At 41.1% G+C, this 21108-nt stretch overlaps 1 protein-coding gene across 11 annotated transcripts in view; it reads right to left on the bottom strand.

The window, feature by feature from the left end:
* Positions 1–219: 219 nt before the first annotated feature.
* slco4a1 (solute carrier organic anion transporter family, member 4A1) overlaps positions 220–21108 on the bottom strand; it is a 43655-nt gene continuing 22766 nt past the window's right edge. For 5 of the 11 annotated variants that reach the window (XM_056586378.1, XM_056586361.1, XM_056586386.1 and 2 more), the window contains 8 exons: positions 16427–16538; positions 15711–15865; positions 14572–14839; positions 9476–9641; positions 7026–7195; positions 4193–4257; positions 3430–3578; positions 220–2000 (listed from right to left, as the gene is read on the bottom strand). In XM_056586378.1, the coding sequence (XP_056442353.1) occupies positions 1830–2000; positions 3430–3578; positions 4193–4257; positions 7026–7195; positions 9476–9641; positions 14572–14839; positions 15711–15865; positions 16427–16538 (1256 nt within the window). In that variant the 3' untranslated portion in view covers positions 220–1829. Of the gene's footprint in view, positions 2001–3429; positions 3579–4192; positions 4258–7025; positions 7196–9475; positions 9642–14571; positions 14840–15710; positions 15866–16426; positions 16539–21108 lie in introns of those variants that run through there. The other 6 variants (XM_056586403.1, XM_056586422.1, XM_056586393.1 and 3 more) reach the window with 2 other exon arrangements.

The following is a 21108-nucleotide window of genomic DNA, read 5'->3' as shown; positions in this document are numbered from 1 at the left end:
CTGATGGTTTGAAACTGACAGGTTTGTGGTGACAAGAAAAATCACCACAGCTGAAGCCGGTATTGTGAAACTCAAAACAACCGGCAACAAACTTTGCATCTATTCACGTAAACGCTGTTCACGTCTACTCATGACGCAACTGGTTCTTGGAGGGTTACCCCATTTCGAATGGGACCCCTCTCCGGTGTAGCAGTGGTGCTGCTACACCGGAGAGGGGTACATTTGATGGCGTCTAATTGCCAATTGTGTTGTCAATAAATAGTTTGGAAATAGCTTCTCCTGATTTAAATTGTTTCTTGTTTCATTCTATTATTATATCGTCACCTTTTCTTTTGTTGATTTTTGCTGTTCCCAGTGCAACATAAAATGTGAGCCCACAAATTCATTCAAGGCACACACAGATATATTGTTCAACTTTGTTTATAGAATTTTTTTATTTTTCAGAAACATTTTGAAAAAGTTGGTTACTTTGTCATTGTTTAAAAAACAAACAATTGGATAACTCAAAACACATTTAACAATTGTTTTTTCAGATGTCAGGGAGAACGATTAAATGGAAAAAGTAGGACTGCTGTTCTCAGTAGATGCTGGATCATCATTCTTCTGCCATCTACCTCAGCCACAAGCCTCATTAATTAGAAACTGAGCAGTCTTAGGGGAGTAGGCCTGTACAAGGTATAAATCTCAGGACTCTGGATCTAAGACAAAATCATTATGCATTGGACCACTGTGTTATTGCATATTAAAGGAAAATGCTATTTGTTGGTAAGAAGGAAAAAATCATCAAATTTGAGAGGTCCATGATACTACTTTTTTTTACTAATAGGTCCAAATAACAGTAGCCAGCCAACTGGGTCATCCTTGGCCAGTCCAATATATAAAACATATCCTACTTCCTGTAATAGTTCACTTTGCTAGGTTAAAGTGCAGATATGCATTTCCTCATTAAACAACTTTATTTTCATACTAAAGAATCATACATACTGATCTTTAGTTGGTAGCAAGCTAAACTAAAATGTCCCCCAATTTTTTAATTGCTTTTAAACGCCAGAAAACGATGCGCACTTTTCATGTTTCACAGTGGCTATGAAAAAAATGTGTGCTTTTATGTGTGTTATCGGACCATATTTGTGCTGCTGGGTGTTGAAAAGTTATTATAGCCTAATAAAGGTTTTTACAAAGTTTTGGTTTGGCATGGATGTAATGACATACCTAATGTGTATAATAAGGATATTATACCAATCTAGTCAACTTCCTTCAGTCAACCTTTGAAATAACCGAAGGCCCATTGTTGTCTGTGTCTAGGAAAAGGATATACATTACTTCTGCCCAACATCCAAAATGCTTCAAACATGGAAGGACTACAATGCACAGGTCTCAGTGGATGTGTTGCCTTTTCAGACGACACATCCTAATACAGCATAAGATAAATGAGAATGAACAGTTCTGAATCCATTTCAACATTACATACCAAAAAGAATAATGGAAATACAGGCCCTAATGTACACTGAAAACACAAGCAGGACTCACAACAGGCTATTCAGTCTGCAAAGCTGTGCTGCAATGTTGTTCATTTTTGTATTCTGTTAATGAGACACTACCGTTACCCCACACACACACACACACACACACACACACACACACACACACACACACACACACACACACACACACACACACACACACACACACACACACACACACACACACACACACACACACACACAGAGAGAGAGAGTGCATCAAACATCAAGCATCCAACACCCATCTTGAACAAAATAATGTCCATGCGTGCAACACAAAGGCAGCAGTCTGGGATAGTCTTTGGATCAAAACCTAGCATGTGGGTTGGCAATGACACCATCTTGTGGAAGGTCCTTGATGGGTAGGTCCCCCACATCTCCAGCGCCCTGGTCAGTGCTCTCACAGCTGCTCTGGGGGGACTCTGGGGGGGGCTGGTAAAGAATGCTGGCCAACAGGAAGAATATGATCCCCATCACCTGGGAGAGGCAGATTCATGCTAAATAAGAATCATCATCATCAGACTAGACTCCCAACTAGAACCAGAAAACGTTGACCACATTACTCCTAGTTTCTCCTGCCTCCAATCATTTAGTGGCTTCCAATTAATGCCAGGTCAGGTTTCACACTGCTAATACCTAATCATCCTGCAAGGATAAGCACCTTCCTACATGCAAGACCTTATTACTCCCCTCTGTCCTTTTCAGCCCCTCTGGTCTTCAGGGGTCTTCTACACATTTTAAAACGTCCACCTGTAATCAAGCTGGACTGCTGATTAATTTGAATACAAACATATAACCTTTCTCTGTTCTCTCTCATTGGCCTCCTCCCATTACAGCTGGTTCCTGTAATCACTAGGTAGTTGACAGTTACCCGTTAGCCAGCACTAGGCAGCTGATAGCAAGCACTAGGTAGCTGACAGGTACCTGTTAGCACTAGGTAGCTGACCGTTACCTGTTAACCAGCACTAGGTAGCTGACAGGTACCTGTTAGCATTAGGTAGCTACAGGTACCTACCTAAATATAGCCTGTAAGGCCATGATTAAGGGCTACATAAATAAAATTGACTTGAATCATCATTATCATCCTCAACAACCAGATCCAGCATGTCGTAAAATGATGGCCATTGTCATGACCCAAAACAAGCCTCATGAAATATGTCGACAACTCATTTATATTAATTAATATTATTATATTTTTTGCACAGTTACTGAGGTGTCATATGAAGATACTAAGGTTCTCCCTTAATAGGACATTCAAATAACCTTCCAAATCTAAATTAAGCTTCATTATGAATGATCAAACAATGCTAGAAAGAAACTACGATGCATGCAATGTCAACCATAAAAAGCAGTAGTGAATTTGTCAACGGAATCTACTTAAACAAACAACAAAAATGAATTGCATGATGGATGAATAGCAATTAATTAGGATTTGGTATGGATTATTTCAAGGTCATTTAAAACGGCTGTTTGATAGGTAAAAGGTTTTTGAACCAAGGTTTTTGTTGATGTAAACGTTTGTTTTACCAAGGAAAAAATTAATCAAAATACTGGCTAAATAAAGAGATGTATCATTGAACCACAAACCAAGAAAGGTGTTAAAACAACAAATCTGTATTCTCCCATATTATGTGGGGCTAGAGGTCATATGGAAACGAGTTTGTTCTTTAGAAATCTTCCCCAAGAGCTAGCTGTGGTATACAGTAGTAACCAACTTTACAACTGAACATTACATCAGTGGTAGTTAAGTAGAAGTTTCTGGTGGCTTCTAAATGTGTTGAAGAAGTATTATTAAAAGTATGGACAACTCCGAAACACAGCAAGGAATTAGTCTACTAGGAAATAATTTGAATCGGACACCCAAAAATGTGTTAAAACACAAATAAATCCATTTGGTGATGATTACCTTATATATGATTCCAGTTACAAGGGTGTATTGGCTCATGGCAGAGTTTTGATAGAGGTAGCAGGAGCCCTGCTCACCACACTTATCCTGCCACAGCAGGCAGGATAAGTCGATCACCGATCCAAACGCTATGGGCCCGGGGACACTACCTAAACAAAAGCAACAGTCAAATGTCATGTGGATACATGTTTTTGTGCAGGGTTCTCCCCGAAGAACAAGACTATTGTGACATAGGCATTCAGTTTACGTGAGTTCTTTCCATTTTATTGTTTGAAATGGTGTGATTTGTGAATAGGAACTTCAATGTAAAGAGGGTCGTATCCCAGCTCTTCGTTTGGACACATGCTCAAAGCTATAGCACGGCTGTAGGGTGTGGGGGCTCTCAGTGAAAACACTGGACAGCTTTGAACATATGGGGGTACTTCAAATGATTATGAAACAAAAGATGGTTTGTACTAGTTTCAAGGAAATGACACCCGAACTAGCACTACTCAAGAGCACGGGCCACCATGGACCAATCTGCGGGGGACCCCTTGTTTGGTTTGTGTTTTTGCTGAAAAGCCAGAGATGCATGGATGCGTGACAGTGTTTTGTGGAAATAGCCATAGCGTTCGACTAACGCATTTGGATGCGTGTGCGTGTGTTTATGTGCGTGAGGTCAGGAAAGGGATTTTCTTGGTAAAGCCATAGTGTTTCGATGATACATTTAGATGTGCTTGTGCGTTTGTAATCGTTCATCAAGTGTTTTGAAACAGATGCCTACCAAGTGTGCGCACCACGATCCACTGGATTCCTAATCCAAAAGACCTCTGGCTGTCCGGCACACACCTGCAAAGGGAAGACGTTCACTTCCAATATAGTACCCTTTTTGGACATTGAAGGGTTCCTACATACTTTCACACACCGACGGTGCACAGCAAATCGCAAAGTGTTAAAATCCCAGAGTATTCATGACCAGAGTAGATTTTATACACTTTGGTGTTGAATAGGCACTAAGTACATTTTTTGGGGTGTACCAGAAACACTCTTGGGTGTTGTCTCTAAGTATAATGCTGGTGTAGAGTAATTTAAGTGTTTATTTTAGGATGATGGACTCCCTGAGTGTACAACGGTTGAGTGTCCAACTATCCCGGCGGCACGTCGGTTTAGGTTTCGATTCGTCATTGGCTCGCTGCGCCTTCTCATTGGTTGAATCTAGAGACATGTGACCGTTTGTCCTCTTCCACACTACGCAGCAAAATGTTTCGGCAGAGACGGTCGAATCAATATCGCCAAGGAATTGCTCCGAGTGAGCGAAGACATTTTTGAACTTCATGGGAATGTAAACGGGTAAGAAAAGTACCAAGTGAATAATGCACAGGGTTTCTATGTTTCATAGTTAGTTGTGCGTATGTCCTTCATATAGGTCAGAAATTGTATTCATAATGGGTCTTAAGAAGGTATTAGAGGCTTAAATTTAACTTGTTCAAACCTGCAGAAACCCTGAATGCAGAATATTCAGCATTTCCTCGTCTTTTAGCTCTGATAACCAACTTATAAATGCTAACGATTTTAGCTAACGTCAAACTTAATGGCCAATGCTAATGAGGCACATGTCTTCAATTTAGCTAACGCCTCGTTAACATTTTTAGCTAATGCTAACGAGGCACGTGGCTTTAATTTAGTGGGAGCGTGTCAATGTTCCCCGGGTCCTATGTTCCCCGGGTCCTATGTTCCCCGGGTCCTATGTTCCCCGGGTCCTATGTTCCCCTCTTTGTATGAGACTGGGGAACATGGGACCCTTTTTTTTTTTTTTTTAAAAGGGTCCTATGATAATAACCTGTTTGTATTTGGCCACCTTTTTAGATGCTGACTATTTATTGACAAGAACTTTTTGAACCTTTTATGTTGTGTCATGTGCTTTCATCAGGTGTATTTCATGCTCAAAGTATGTGCTCTCCCTTTTCAGGTTGGGATAGTGACATGGCCTCACTTCTCCTGCTGGTCTACCTCCTGCCACCACCTCCAAGTGGAAAGAAGGGAGCTGTCAAAATCAGTATCCGGGAAGCTGTGGATCGTGTAGTGAAGTTTCACAGGGTAATTGTATCCTGATAATTTTTATTTTATTTTTAAAGGTCCCATGGCATGCCGCCAGAGCTTGTGTGTTGCTGATGGATGTCACAATCTCTGTGTTGGCCAATCTACTTATCGAGTCTTGAAAACAAAATGGTGTCGACGGGTGATCTACTGATGGTATTGTGTGTATAAAATGTACTTTTTAATAAACAATCTGTACACTTACAAAGTTCTCAATGCCTCGTTTTATATGTTAATACCCTTATTGAACTATCAAAGAAGTGTCGGGCTACTTCTAGCCTTTTAAATGGTTTAAAATAGCGATTTAGTTTTTACCATAACCACTGCCCCATTGTTCCAAGTTTATAGCGTTTTGATAGAATCGGCTAAAAACAGCCAACTGAAGAAAGCGTCTATATGCGTTTTTTTGTGCTCCAAAACGAACGTTTCAACTCATTATCATACAAAACATATCCCAAATCCGTTTTACACCGGAATTCCCCTTTAATTGGTTGACGGGGACACATTTATTTATTTATTTTCAAGTTGTTTGTTACATCATATAAATGTAAAACTAAATATGGTTCTTGATAAAAAATAATTAAAGTTTAACTAATGTTAACTATATTATATATGTATGCACTGTAACAACAGCAGCAAGAATCTAATGTGCAGACTATTCATTCATGAAGTGTGGATAATTCACCTCAAAGGTGTTGGTTGTACACCAGTCAGAGTACATTCTCACTCTAGAAGTATTAAATAATCAGCTCTGCGAAGTGCTATAAAGCACTGACTTGGAGTACATATTTTCTCTCTCTGGGGTTCTAGGTTTACACTGCAGGTGTAAGGAAGCACTGAATGAGTGCCCAAAAGTACCACTAATAGAGTACATTTGCACTCTCAAAGTGTTCAAATGTAACTCTAAATTTGGAGTACATATTTTGCTCTTCTAACAGTGTTCAGCGAACACTGAACTCTTGGACCTATATATACCCCGAAGTGAGTGTTACATGTACACCCATAGAGTACAATGTACACTGTGGTTTTTGCTGTGTGGAGTCAACCATGCAGGTCGGGAGCAGTTAAGGTTATGTGACTCGCTCAGGGACACCTCAACACTCAGCTTGGAGAAGCTTGGGATCGAACTAGTTAACCCATAAGTTAACCCATTCTTTGCCCATTGGGCTTTGGGCTGAGCTATGTCTTATATCGCCATGGAAAGGTTATCTATGAGTCATGGTGCATGCTTTGCCATAGCCATCCTTACATCCCATTTGTGTCCATAACGTTATTCTGCTGTCATATCCCTGTCAGAAGATGAGCACCATTTGTGCTTGAATGTATATCAAATGAAGCTTTCTGAAACGTCCAAGACATGGACTTTATTTTTATATTAGGATAATTTGGTGCTATAACAATAGCATGGCTGTTAAACAAAGCTAAGGATTGAAATGACTTGATTGCAAATTTGGCCGATATAATAAAAAATATGTCCCAGAAATGGACAGGCATTAATCCATTATATAATTAACCCTCACCTCAAGGTGGCAGTAAGCGCTGGAATGCTACAGAGAAAAGTGAAGGAGATAACGATGAAGAACAGCGAGAGGAAGGCCGGCATGTGGTTACAGGAGCCAGAGCACTTCCCTGCCAGGGCCATGCCCACTTCCTCTGTTGTGTTCAGCACACAACTGCATCCAGAGTACACCTACACACACACACAAAAGAGAAAAGGCAGGTTAAAGCAAATTAATTAGGATCTTTGGCTGAATCCGAATACTTAGTACATACTATTTCTGTTCAGTGTCTACTACTTGACCGTACCACACTTGACTGGTTGGTACGGTCTACAGCTATGCGTAGAACGTCTCCGAACGCTTCAGAACATCGCCGAAACTCCACCGGATATTTTGAGATGACGTATCTCCCCTCAGATGCCGGCAAAATTACCTTGATAAGTTACCTGTTTTCCATCTTGTCATCGTTGCTATTAAATTAAAAATGTCTCTTTTTAATTAATTACTTACTTTACTTTTTTACGCATTTTAATGTCTCTTTTTTTCGCCGCATTCTACGACGTCTTTCTGATGGTGTCGGGTCAGCCATCTCTTCTTCGTTAGTTACCAGACTCCGGTTGCATTGTGGGATAGCGTAGTGAACTCCGTTGTTTACTGTGGCGGTAGTACGCATTCGGAAACATTTTCCGTACTACACAATGCGTACTGAGCATTCGGACGCGCTATATTTGTGGCGTACTACAAAATGCATACTATATAGCAGTCAAGTATGAGTATTCGGATTCAGCCTTTGACTATCATTTTGTTCTTTTTCTGTTCCCAACTGGTAATCAGTGGCCATTTTGATGTTGAGCATTGTTAAAACATTTAAGATGTTTTAACAATGCTTAATAAACACTTAATAATGTTGCAATTAATGTTAAAAACCAGCAAAAACCAGACCAAACAGAACGGACAGAGCTATTATTTACCGGGGTTGCACAAGAAAACAATATTGAAGTGTTATCAACCACGATTGCAAGTACAATTTAATGGGACTGCCCCTACACTAGGCTACGTGACTACGTCACTATGAGACCGCTCCTACACTAGGCTACGTCACTATGAGACCGCTCCTACACTAGGCTACGTCACTATGAGACCGCTCCTACACTAGGCTACGTCACTATGAGACCGCTCCTCCACTAGGCTACGTCACTATGAGACCGCTCCTCCACTAGGCTACGTCACTATGAGACCGCTCCTACACTAGGCTACGTCACTATGAGACCGCTCCTACACTAGGCTACGTCACTATGAGACCGCTCCTACACTAGGCTACGTCACTATGAGACCGCTCCTACACTAGGCTACGTCACTATGAGACCGCTCCTACACTAGGCTACGTCACTATGAGACCGCTCCTACACTAGGCTACGTCACTATGAGACCGCTCCTACACTAGGCTACGTCACTATGAGACCGCTCCTACACTAGGTTACGTCACTATGAGACTGCTCCTACACTAGGCTACGTCACTATGAGGCTGCAACTACACTAGGCTACGTCACCATGGGACTGGACCTACACTAGGCTACGTCAATATGAGACCGCTCCTACACTTGGCTACGTCACTATGAGACTGCACCTACACTAGGCTCGTCACTATGAGACTGCAACCACACTAGGCTACATCACTATGAGACTGCAACTACGCTACGTCATGATGCAGCGCGGGATTCTATGTACGGGGTTCGCGGTGTGTGTTCTAATCATAAGTACACCATCAATTGTAGATCAGTTGACAAATCATGTTGACCAGTAAGTTACAGATCCTAGTGCGGATCAATCATGAGGTGCATTTTGGATGCTGATTGAGACTAGTTTTGGAAACTAGTAACTCTAACAGCCCCTTTTTATTCCCAACAAAATGTTTGATTCAGTGATTCTGCATGTTTGAATCTATACCTATGTACAGAAAATATTTGACATATAGATCAGTTGTGGTCTGGCCAATTGATGCACTCTCATCTTAAACATTCAAATCCGGGATGATTGCACGTCGGTGAATAGTAACATGTGATTTATAAATGCTTAGTAAGCCATAGATAGTCCTCAATTTAGATGAACTCACACAAAAAAAATATTAATCCTAATGCTTTTTAACGACTTGAACTAATCGTGAATTGAAGCATTCAATTAAGCTTTATCGACACATTAGAAATAGTTTTTTAGATTATTCACCTTGGAACAATGTAAAGTCATGGCATTCATTGTGACGTTTTTCTGTAACGAGGCAGTGGATGGCGGTGGTTTGTGTAACCTGCACGTTGAGTCTTAAAGGCTCTGAATATATATAGAATATAAACACAAGTCTGCATGGGGTCTGCAGAGCCTGACTCTGAATGGCTGCAGATATCAGGAGGGTTGTATCAGTCAAAGTAGAGGAGAAACAAAGCCTTTTGACTTCAACGAGATGCAGGACAGCGTACCTGTCTCCCAGTCGTGGCGTCGGTGTGATGGAGGGTGCTGCAGCCTGCGTGGCAGGGAGAGTAATACATGACGCCGTCGCCCCCACACACCGGGTTGTACAGCTCCCGGGCACAGCTGCAGCCTGAGTTGCATTCAGCGAGCAGGCTGTCAGGCTCCAGGTCAGAACTGGGGTGCAGAGAGGGGAGACAGCAGGGGATGCATGTAGGAGTGGAGAGAGAGACAGTGTTAATGAGGTAAAAAAATCATCAACACTCTTACTCCACTTTCATTTGAAACAAGGAAAGCCATCAACGGTCAAGCTACTCAAATTTTCTATTTAATGTTTTGTATTTTCTCGGCTTGACTTGAAGACACTATGGGCCCTATTTTAACGGTCTGAAACGCAGGTGAGAAGCGCCAAGCGCAAGTAGCTTTGAGGGCGGTTCTATGGCGATGTCGCTAGTTTAGCCGACGCAAAAAATGACTCTTGCGCCCGGCGCATATCTAAAAAGGGAAGTAGCCTAATTACCCGTAGGTGTGGTTTGGGAGTAACGTGCAAACCAATGAGAGTGCCAGCTCCCATCCCCTTTAAGAGCCATGAGCGCATTTTGAATCCGACGAGTTGATATTTTGACAGCGCGTCTGCAGTCTCCGATGAGACAGATGCACATGAATTTCAAACTTCAAATGGCTCAGTTTATGGCCAAATAATATGGCCTAATTCACACATGGAAAAAGGTTTTCTTCCACAACTTCAGTCCTCAAATAAATTTCGGCAAAGAAAACGTATATGATATAACATATGAAGTGCGGTAACTGTGGTTCTATTTAATGATATACGCAATACATTATAAACATCGTTTCTTATCAGAATTGTATTCATTATCGTTATCGACTTGTGTTCCTAATATGCATGCGTCCCCCCGTTAATATACATTGCCATGGACTGTATTATGCGCTACGTGTTTAGTTTGCGTGTGTTTAAACAGATGGATGCACACACGCGCACCCACATTCATTAATTATTTTACACATACACACACGCGTGCCCGCATTCATTCATTCTTTTATTCATTCATTCATTAACACTCACTCGCGGTAAAACAATGTTTTCTCACGATCAAATACTCATCAATCCTAAAAGTTATGGGCATGTACACGATGTCTGTGTCAAGAAAATATGTGTTTGCTGTACGGTGTTTGCAGATGCATTGATTTAAAAGTACAACTTATTACCATATCAGCTGTTCTTTCCCAAATAATTTCCCAAGAATGTGTGGCTAGGTAGATGAGAGAAGTAAAGTGTATGCGCCTGCAACATTATGCATGCGCCCTTAAAATAGCATCTGAACAACGCGACACTGACTTTAAACCAGGCATTTCCTGGTTTGTGGCGCAAGTGGTTTCTGAAACTGCAAAATAGCACCAGGGAACGTTTGCGCCAGAACACGCCTCCTCCTTTCGACGAACCGCCCATTGGTGTGCAAGATCATTCCCTAATTAACCGACGCGTGGCGCAGGAGGAAAAGAACGCTCTGCGCCAGTTGCAAACAAGCAACGACACATTCGCCAGTGATTAAGTCAATTGCGCTGGATGCAAGATAGGGCCCTATAAGTCTGTCAGTGAAACATATGTTGCTTCCTGGATAGGGCTGAACAATTAATCTAATTCTAACCGACATAGTAATTAGTATAACTAATTTAACATTTTTTTATTAAATGTTCTTAATCGCAAAGGCAGCGATTAAAACAGTCTTTGTTTTAAAAGCCCTGTTCCAGGGTTTATTTTCCAACGAATTTGTGCAATTTGTTTGTTGGTAATAAAGATTTAAACTGTTATTTATTGTATTTAATGTTGTTAGGTATCACAAAACGGAATGTAATACGAAAAAGTAGGTAATATTTTTAGGTTTGCTATTGATTCTCATTTCCCCCAGAATGCATTGCATGACGTCACTTTGGGGAGACACGGACCAAAGCTGCATTGAGGCCCTTGAGTAGAGACTAGTAAGAGAGTGTTCTGCAGATTATACAGATACATAGATAAATACATAGATATTATATATAGTTAGTAATTGCTACAAGTGAACCTCCTAAGATGGCACAATTTGATTGGTTCGCTATATCGGGATATTGGGCAATATCCCATGATTGACATCTCAAACTCGATATTGTTTTCAACGCAAAATGTCTGCTAATAACAATAACAAATTGACCTTCGGCCTCGGGGGCTATTTCACACTATTCACTTCGCCTTCGGCGAATAATTGTTGTCTAATATTTCCCCCAGGGGACAATAAAGTAAAAGTCTAAAGCCTAATGGCCTAGATAGATAGATAGCCTAGTCAAGTCTTTATTAATACCAAACTACACAAATCGTCTGGAATTCATTTAGGTGATTCGGCTCACACAGTATAGCCCACAAGACCACACAGAACAAGGGAGAAAACAAGTCTGACTGGACATACACAAAATACATCACATTAAAACTAGACACATGCGTTGATAGATAGATGGACAGACAGATAGAAAGATAATTAAATATGTCTATTATTTGCCTTGCAGAGCCAGCCAATCCTGTGCGCGTATGCAAATTAGCCATGTGCGCCGAACACAGGAAAGACCAATGTTGAGAAGTCATACTAAAAACGGATAGCAAGCGAAAGCTAAACCAGACTGTATCAATCACATACTTTGGATCCATTCTAACTTATGGGAAGAGGTTAGTCTTTAAATCTCTGCAGTGACTGAATGTTGATGATAAAACAGATTTTTTAAATATTGTCACACCACCATCGGTTATACTGGCAGGCACTCATTTGCAAGTGCACTGATTGCATGTCCGATAGACTAAGTTAGCCCATAGCTATAGCATTATGCCTTCTATTTCTAGATCTTCTGACTAAGTTTACCGGTACTTACGACATAATCACTGTCACTAGATATAAAGAAGACATTGACTTTAACTCGGTGCTATTCACTGACGGTGCTATTCAAAAATAAATAAAGCGTTGTTGTTGTATGTACTGCTGTTCATTGACTAGCTCAAGCGCTCGTTGCTGCATTGCTAAATGATGGCAACTCTCCGGTCATTCTCCTCTGATGCATTTAATTGGCTTTGACCGCCATCAGTTCTCGGCAATTCCTCATTCGCCCTCTCACGTCTGACAGGTTCGAAATTATACTGCTGTGGGCCATCATGCATGTTATTTGTGGTTCTTGCCACCTCTTAGACGCCATAGTTCTAGTACTAGGCTGAGGCTACAGGGCTTCCAGCACATCTCACCAACGTTACTACATTGCCGAATGGCGTTAGAAAAGACCCGTTACTGCCAAGAACTGGACTTTAACAGTATTTTGGAGACATTTTATAAATGATCCACCTATTTTGAGTGCTTTATGTACCCATTAATCAAAACTTCCGGTTAACCTGCACGTAGGCCTTTAATGTTCCACAATCTAACCGGTTTGAATCTGAAACAGAGGACCACGTGGGGATCACGTGTATACGACCCACAGCTCATGTGAGAGCAGTAGATAAAGAAAACAACTTGCCATGCTACGCTTTGATTTGTGGAAAATAAAACAAATTGACCGCTTTTTGTCCAGTAGACCGAATCCCCACTCGGCAGGGATCACTGACCGGAATGATTTAGAGTATATATGAACGCAGTTTAAAACGGCACCGCAAAACGACTAAGGAGATAGCGGAGTTCATTGGGATATGACGCCCCTCAACACGGGGCCCAGAGCCGGGTTTACGGCTTTGTTTACGGCCCACATTCTACATCTTTACATATTACGTTTATGTTGATTACAACGACTGAGTTATCTTCAGATTTTTAGAGTGGTAGAGAAACATATTTGTGCATTTTAATTTCTGCACTTCAATTTGTGTGATTGGTTACAGTTACTGACTGGAGATCAGTAAGATTTGTATTGTTTTTACTTTACAATTCAATAGTTAAATAAAGATGTTATAACATCAATCCATGCATCAATTCATCTCAACACATAGGCCTTGCCTACAGGAAAGAGCAGTTTAAATTGCTTGCTTCCAATGTTTGTTGGTAATACTTTAGATTCATGCTTGTGTTCAGTGAATAATACAGAAGACAAGGAACTTTAGAAAGAAAAATTGCATACTAAATTTCAATTGCAATATTGGTCTTAAAAAAAACCAACTTGAATAATTCCCCCAATCGTCCCCCCTCGCCTACAGCCTCCTGAGTTAATGTACGATTTATTATCAAAAAATATTTTTTCATAGCAATATTATTTTCCTTATTAGGTTGTACGACATATGAACCAGCATCCAGTCCCCCCCAACATGCATGACCCCATGCACATAGGCCTAGAGCCTAACTGTTTGGGAACCTAAAGTTTATCAAAAGCATGATGTGATGGGTCAGCCCTAGTTTGAGGGCGTGCAAAACCAAATGATTTATGCCAACAGTTACGATTAACTCATGCTTGCATGGAAAATCCCAAAAAGCATATGACCTTTGCTGACTGGATGCATAATGCGCGACATAAACAACTAATATCCCATTGGACAACCATCCTAATTTATGTTTGTACTGCCTAATAGACGATGGGCTAAAGATCAGCGGTGAAATATGGGGGTGTCCGGGGGGGCTCTCATTTGCAAGTGCACTGATTGAATGCCAGACTCCGATACCTGGCATTAATTCAATTGATTGCTCTTCTAAATGCGCCAGATTGGTGCCAATTATTTTCTTGTTTGCATTGTATTGCACAACTTTGCCTCTCATTGTTATAAAACGTGCATCCAAACAACTTTAGTCAATGCAGCCTCCTGTGTCAGTGTTGCTTTACGAATACTATAACATATCGGATGATCAAAACAATTCTTAGTGTGTGCGTGTTGTCATGTACGCTATAGACTGATTGACTTGGCTTGCATCCATGATATATTGTAATGTTATAGGCCTAGTGCAATTGGAGAAAATTTGGATCGGTATTGCGCAACATTCAGGGGATGGGGACCCCCCCCAAATATTGGCGGGTATTTCGCACACTGCTACAGATCCAGCAAAGATCAGAACATTAGGTAAAACGCACAACATGCCACTCTGTTTATATGATCACAGACCTATTTGTGAGTGGCTGGTTGCTGGTGTTACTGGTGGGGTACTGGTATTGGAACTGGGGGCTGCGGTGGACAGCAGAGCGGTAGGGCTCAGTGATCCCGGCCATGGGCACGTTGGGGCAGTGGATGAGGAAGATGAAGATGGCCAGCAGGCTGACCAGGGCACACAGCATGCAGAAGCGGATGATACCGCGGCAGCGTAGGTTGAGGCGCTTCACGATGTAGCCCCCCAGGAAGGTGCCCCCCCCGCCGGCCGGGACCACCATGATGCCTGCAGAGGAGAACAGAAATACCGTCTGAAGGAGTCAAGGTTAAACTGAACATGAATATTAGATAAATAAAGGAATCAAATGTATACATTGTAAAAATCGGTTCAATTCCGTGGCCTGAGCACACCTCTGCGAAGTGTGCTCGGCACAGATGCTAATGAGCCAACACGCGCACACGCACGGATAAGCAACCTGAGCTAGATGGCGTATAGTCCATGCAACCCTTCTACCCCATTAATCAATAAACAATGCGGCAAGCGGTTCACGAGTGGGTTCACGTCAGTGCGATAGCGAAGTTGAGTGTTTGATCAAAAATCCCCCGGGATTTTTGTGAACCAAGGCTTTCTTGGTTCACTGGAGAAGGCAGGGCTGTGCACGGAGTCTAGACCTCTTTAGAATAATTTGCACACTCCAGAATGTTTTAATTTTTTTATGAAGACACCCGCATGCAAGAATAAGTCCATGTCTGAGAGTAGGCTACAAACGCGGTTAACTATTTACAAGCGCAAAAACGCCAACATATTCTTTATTTTGCTGACCACTTGTTTTTTATCCCGACAAAAGCCTTGTAAGGAAAGTTCCTCTGTGTCTCTCTCGTAGATCGCACCATCTTTCAACGTCTTTGTTTAATACGACTGCATCACCTTCTCTCACATGATCAGCAGGGGGGGGGGCAATCGTACTCAAGTACGGTACAGGTGTCAAACGGACTTGGGCACAGTACAGATGGCCTAGTGTGAGTGCGCCCTAACACTTATCTGTCTTTCTGTCCTTTGGTGTTCCTGTTTGTTTTCTTGTCTTCCTCTCTGTATGCATGTCTCTCTGTCTGTTGGTCTGTATGTCTGTCAGTCTGTCTATCCAGGGTCCCCTCACCGAACCATGTGGCTGCCTCTGAGGCGCTGAGGTTGAACTGGGACTCCAGGAACTTGGGGCCGAAGGTGGACATGCCAGCGATGAGCGTGGCCTCTGTGGCGCCGGCCAGACACAGGAACAGGAAGGGGGGGTTCTTCAAGAGCATCAACACAGACCTGGCAACAGCAGAGAGGGAGAAAGGGTAGCAACCCTAATTACAAAGCTCTACTGTAATATAATAGTCTTTGGCAAGTAGAAGACACATATAGCCAGATTTCTCTATCTAAACTGGCGTGAGTGGTCATAGGAGGGATGTAGACAATCTCTGTCCATTCAGTCTAGACTGCCTTCATTTCATTCAGTCTAGGCTGCCTACTTTTACTAGAATCTTAAATGTATACTATTAAAGACTAATCACGACTATTATCCAATAGTCTGGTACACCATGTTCACCACGTCTCAGCCCATGCTTGGAGATTGGGTAATGCGTTTGTAGGTGCCTAGGAAGCTCTCTGGTGAACGGCCTTGGGCCTTTTGTTTAAACAGAAACTGTTTTGAATCTTCTTACATTTGAAATTCAAAACAGTTAATTCAGGAATCTGAATATTTCTCTTCTGCAAACACAAAATGTTTTTAGTTTTGATTGTATGTTTGACAATTAAATTGTATTTTTTTCTTTGGCAATGAAGTGAGAGTGCTCTTTTTTGTCTAGGGAACTCTCTCTGTGTTCTTCTTACCGGGGCATGTCCTTGACTGATTTACCAAACTGTGGGTCGGAGGCTGTGGCATTGCTGCCGTCTTTAATCTGGTGAGCTTCAGACACACGCATGGCTGCTAACTTCTGAGAGCCTGCAGGAAGAAGGAAACATTGAATCGTTATTTTTTTTCTCATCTTACATTGTCCAATTTAAATCTTCTTTCATCTTGTCCTTCTCATGTTTCAGCAATAAATAATGTAGACTTGTCACATTTTCTGAAGAAAAATGCTTGTCATTGCATGGGCCAGGTTAGTTTGGTTCATGGGCCATATGCTAATGCTAGCAAGAATAATAAGCATCCAAAAATGTATCAAGCTTATTATCTCTTAAGAAACATTATAACGGTTTCATAATTAATTCCCTATTTTAACGGTCTGAAACGCAAGTCAGAAGCGCAAAACGCGAGTAGCTTTGTGGGCGGATCTCTAGCGCTGTTGCTATATACAGGCGGATAAATGACTCTTCTAAATCTAAAAATGTATTGGTCAGAAACCCGTAGGTGTGTTTTTGGCGCAACGTGCAACAATCCAATGAGAGTTCCATCTCTCATCCCCTTTAAGAGCCAGCGCACTTGACGAGTTGATATTTTGACAGCGCGTTTGCAGTCTCCACTGAGACAGATGTATGACCCAGTATTTCCCCCAGTACTGTGTTGTTAAGGCGGCCGCCTTGACTACCAATGTATATATATATTTTTTTTAATAAATATTTTTTGCATTATATATTATGCATTAACAAAGTGGAATACTCGTCGTGCCATTAGGCTTTTTGAATGGAATTGAAGCGGAGACCCCCTCCCCGCTCCTTGACCACCTTGACTAAGAGATTTTCTGGGGGAAACACTCGTATGACCGCATAAATTTCAAACTTCAAATGGCTCAGTCTATGGCCAAATAATAGGCCTAATTCACAAATGGAATAGCATTTCTTCTACAACTTCAGAAACACTGAGTCGTCTTGTAAATTTTGGCAAAGTTAATATAACAATATATGATATCCGCAACTGTGGGCCTATTTAACGATGATGATGCGGCAATACATTAACAAACATAGTTTCTAACCAGTATTGTTATACATTATCGTTATCGACTTATGTTCCTAATATGCATGTGTCCCCCCGTTAATATACATTGCATGGACTGTATTATGCGTTACGTGTTTATTTTGCGTGTGTTTAAACAGATGGGTGCACACAAGCCCGCGCCAAGCATCACCCGCATTCAATCACTCTTTTTTTATGTTTCCTTACGATGAATTACTCATCAATCCTAAAAGTTATGGGCTTGAACACGATGTCTGTGTCAAGAAAATATGTGTTTGCTTTACAGTGTTTGCAGATGCATTTGTATTGTTTTTACTTTACAATTCAATAGTTAAATAAAGATGTTATAACATCAAACCATGCATCAATTCATCTCAACACATAGGCCTTGCCTACAGGAAAGAGCAGTTTATATATTGCTTGCTTCCAGTCAGTAACTGTAACCAATCACACAAATTGAAGTGCAGAAATTAAAATGCACAAATATGTTTCTCTACCACTCTAAAAATCTGAAGATAACTCAAAGACGTTGTAATCAACATAAACGTAATATGTAACCGTAATAATTTACCCTAAAACGAGATTTTGTTTTGGAAGGCTGGGATATAGCCTATTTGCTCAAGTCTATTATTATTATTATTATTACGCATGGCATAGCCTACTAGTGTTCATTCATGCAGCCCCTATGGATTCTTTTGTTTTTCCACAATCCACATCATCATCATAATATTTCAATTAGGCTAATCGTTTGCATGTTTTTGTGGTGAATAGCCTACTGGTGAGTAAGCTTATGTTACAGTTCTGACCTACCATGGTACGTCAAAATAGCCTCACCAACTGCGCTATCCGCTAGTGCACTTAGACCAGGAGGTTTTTGTTAAGTGGCACAAATGCTTTTTTCGATCCATTAGCATCATGTTTCATTTGCGCAACACGCCTCTGCTCTTCGCCGACACGCCTCACAGGGTGCAAGTGTAGTGGCGCAAGTTGGCTGTGGGGGAAAATCTGCTTTACGCCTGGTGCAAACTAGCAACAATACATGTGTTGTGTAGAAAGTGAATTGCGCTGGGTGCAAGATAGGGCCCAATGTGTACCCTGTGCCAGGGTATTTTGTATTTACATTACTTATTTCTTTCAAGGTATTCCAAAACATTCAGCAAAATCTATTCAGATCATGTGCACTTTAGGGAAAAATGTCCAGCCTGTCAAAGAATTAGTTACAAGGTTTTCATTTCTGCATCAGGTTTGCAGTTCCACATCCATCCGTTTGTGGATCAATGACATTCACACAGCACTGGAGATCTTCAACAGGGTCAGAGGGATGAGCACCCCTACTGGCCTTTTGCTCTGGCATACCTGTGGTTTATCTGACTGAACTCCCTGATCCTGTTGATGGAGAAGCGGCCCTTGTGGGTACTAGCAGCACATTTGTGAATGCTGGAGCTCAACATGTGGGTGAAAGATCTACCAAAAAGAGCTACCAAGAGGGCGTAAGGGTAAATCACTGCTTGTCTTGCGACGCCTCAGCCCAACACTTGGTACTACCAAAGAGAAGGAGAATTTCTCCCTCGATGGGGAAGAGAGTATGAGCCCCCAATTTTCACCAATGGGAACACATAAGGTTCAGCCAAAGAGGGCGGGGCTAGAGGTAGAACTACTGATTCCGGAAAACCCCTCCCGTGAAAAAGAAAAAACACATGGGAGGAAACGGAGGAATGGAGGGGGTCGATGGGCCCCCTTTATAATTCATAATTAAATAGAGGGATTTTAGAAAGTCATACACATGTCATTATATTATCATGTCCCCTATGCAGTTACTCTGTATGCCTTATTGTTACTTTACTATTTTAATTGTTATACTCTATAACCTAATAACAAAGAAAGAATGTATTTACCCTCTATAAATATGTATGAATATATTGATTTAAAAAAATATTGTAACTCTTCTTATTACTATTTTTACATGAATAGTTAGGGTAGAGTAGCATAGAGCACCAACTTTTTTAACTAGTCTACCTAGGAAGATTGCGGACTAAATTGGGCAATAAAACTGAAAACAAGTGACCTTGATCTCCCCTATGCACTTGAGCAGTGGTTCTCAAACTTTTTACAATGAGTACCACCTTAGAAATGATTTGGCTCTCCAAGTACCACCGGAATTAAAATAAAGTGGCATAGACCTATAACTACATCGAGTTTACACAGAAGGCATTAATATTAATACGATTTATTATTCACATAACTTTACTCGACATAAGCAACGAACTGTCTATAAACTGTATAAACTCATGTATTGTATTTAACTCATGTATTGTATTGAGGTAAGCTTTAGCCTCAGACTTGGTTCAGCATCCAACCTGCTTCTTTATTGAGTTTCAATGAAGGCGAGGGAAGAAAAGCCTTTCTCACACAAATGCGTGGTCGCAAATGGAATGAGAAAGCGCACAGCCTTGTCCGAAAGCGCAGGATATTTGCTGCATCCAAAAGTCCTGCAATGTCTCGCCCCTGAAGGCAGACTATCAAAAGTTCCTGCTCAAGAGCCGATAAGTTCTCTAGGACGTCAGAAGCCTTAATGAGAAGCGGATCTCGCATTCAGGTATTACCCTGCGCTATCGCAGGGAAATATTCAGCGAACTGTTGTAGGAGAGAGTTCAGGTGCGCAATGTTGTCCCAGACTTGATCATCGAGCCTGAGGTCATTGTAAGAAAGAAAAGTCTAAATTTATTTACGATTGCATCATTTTATAAAAAATAACATTCATACGCCGCGTACCACTAGAGGGCGTTCACGTACCACAGATTGAGAATGACTGCACTAGAGTAAAGCATGTGAAAGTAGACGCGTGAATTAGGCCGGGGCGATATGGCTGAAAGACATCTCACAATATAACTTGATCATATTGATCGATATCGATAACTATTAATCATTTGCATGACCTAAAAAGACTAGGAATTACCATACAGGATTTAAGCACTTCTGTGTAATATGTACAATGACCTTCAACCAGTGTTTCCAACATTGACAAGACTATGAGGCACCGCCATAGTCTAATTTCGTCCGCCATAGTTTATATAGTATATATATATAATAAATAAATAAAATAAAAGACAAACTCATACATATCTGTTACTTTGTTTGGGTTAAACCCAGCAGTCTGTATTAAGGGCAGCTGTGTGTGTAAGAGAGTGTGTGTGTGTGTGTGTGTGTGTGTGTGTGTGTGTGTGTGTGTGTGTGTGTGTGTGTGTGTGTGTGTGTGTGTGTGTGTACAGAATCTATGAATTTGATATTAATAATAATAATAAAAAACTAGTAGTATAAAGGCTCAGCACTGTGTTTGTGTCATTTTTGTTTTCATCTTTTCTTAATTTTTTTCTGAAAACTCCTCAACCCCATTTAGTATGACCCTTTACATTCATATCAGTACCAGCAGTTTGTAAGTAATTTGTCAGTCATATTTTGGTTCTCAAAATTCACCAGATTGATGTATTTCAATGAAATCTATTCAAATTACTCCAATGTCGATAAAATAATGAAAAACTCTCAAGTATTAATATATATATGGAACCATGTTTGTGTAACAAACCCAGGTGCTAGATTTGGTGATGCAGTATCTTATCGA

The sequence above is a fragment of the Gadus chalcogrammus genome, chromosome 1, assembly GCF_026213295.1.
Source record: "Gadus chalcogrammus isolate NIFS_2021 chromosome 1, NIFS_Gcha_1.0, whole genome shotgun sequence".
Lineage (NCBI taxonomy): Eukaryota > Metazoa > Chordata > Actinopteri > Gadiformes > Gadidae > Gadus > Gadus chalcogrammus.
Note: the sequence above shows the minus strand (reverse complement) of the source record. Positions and strands in the feature narration are given on the sequence as shown.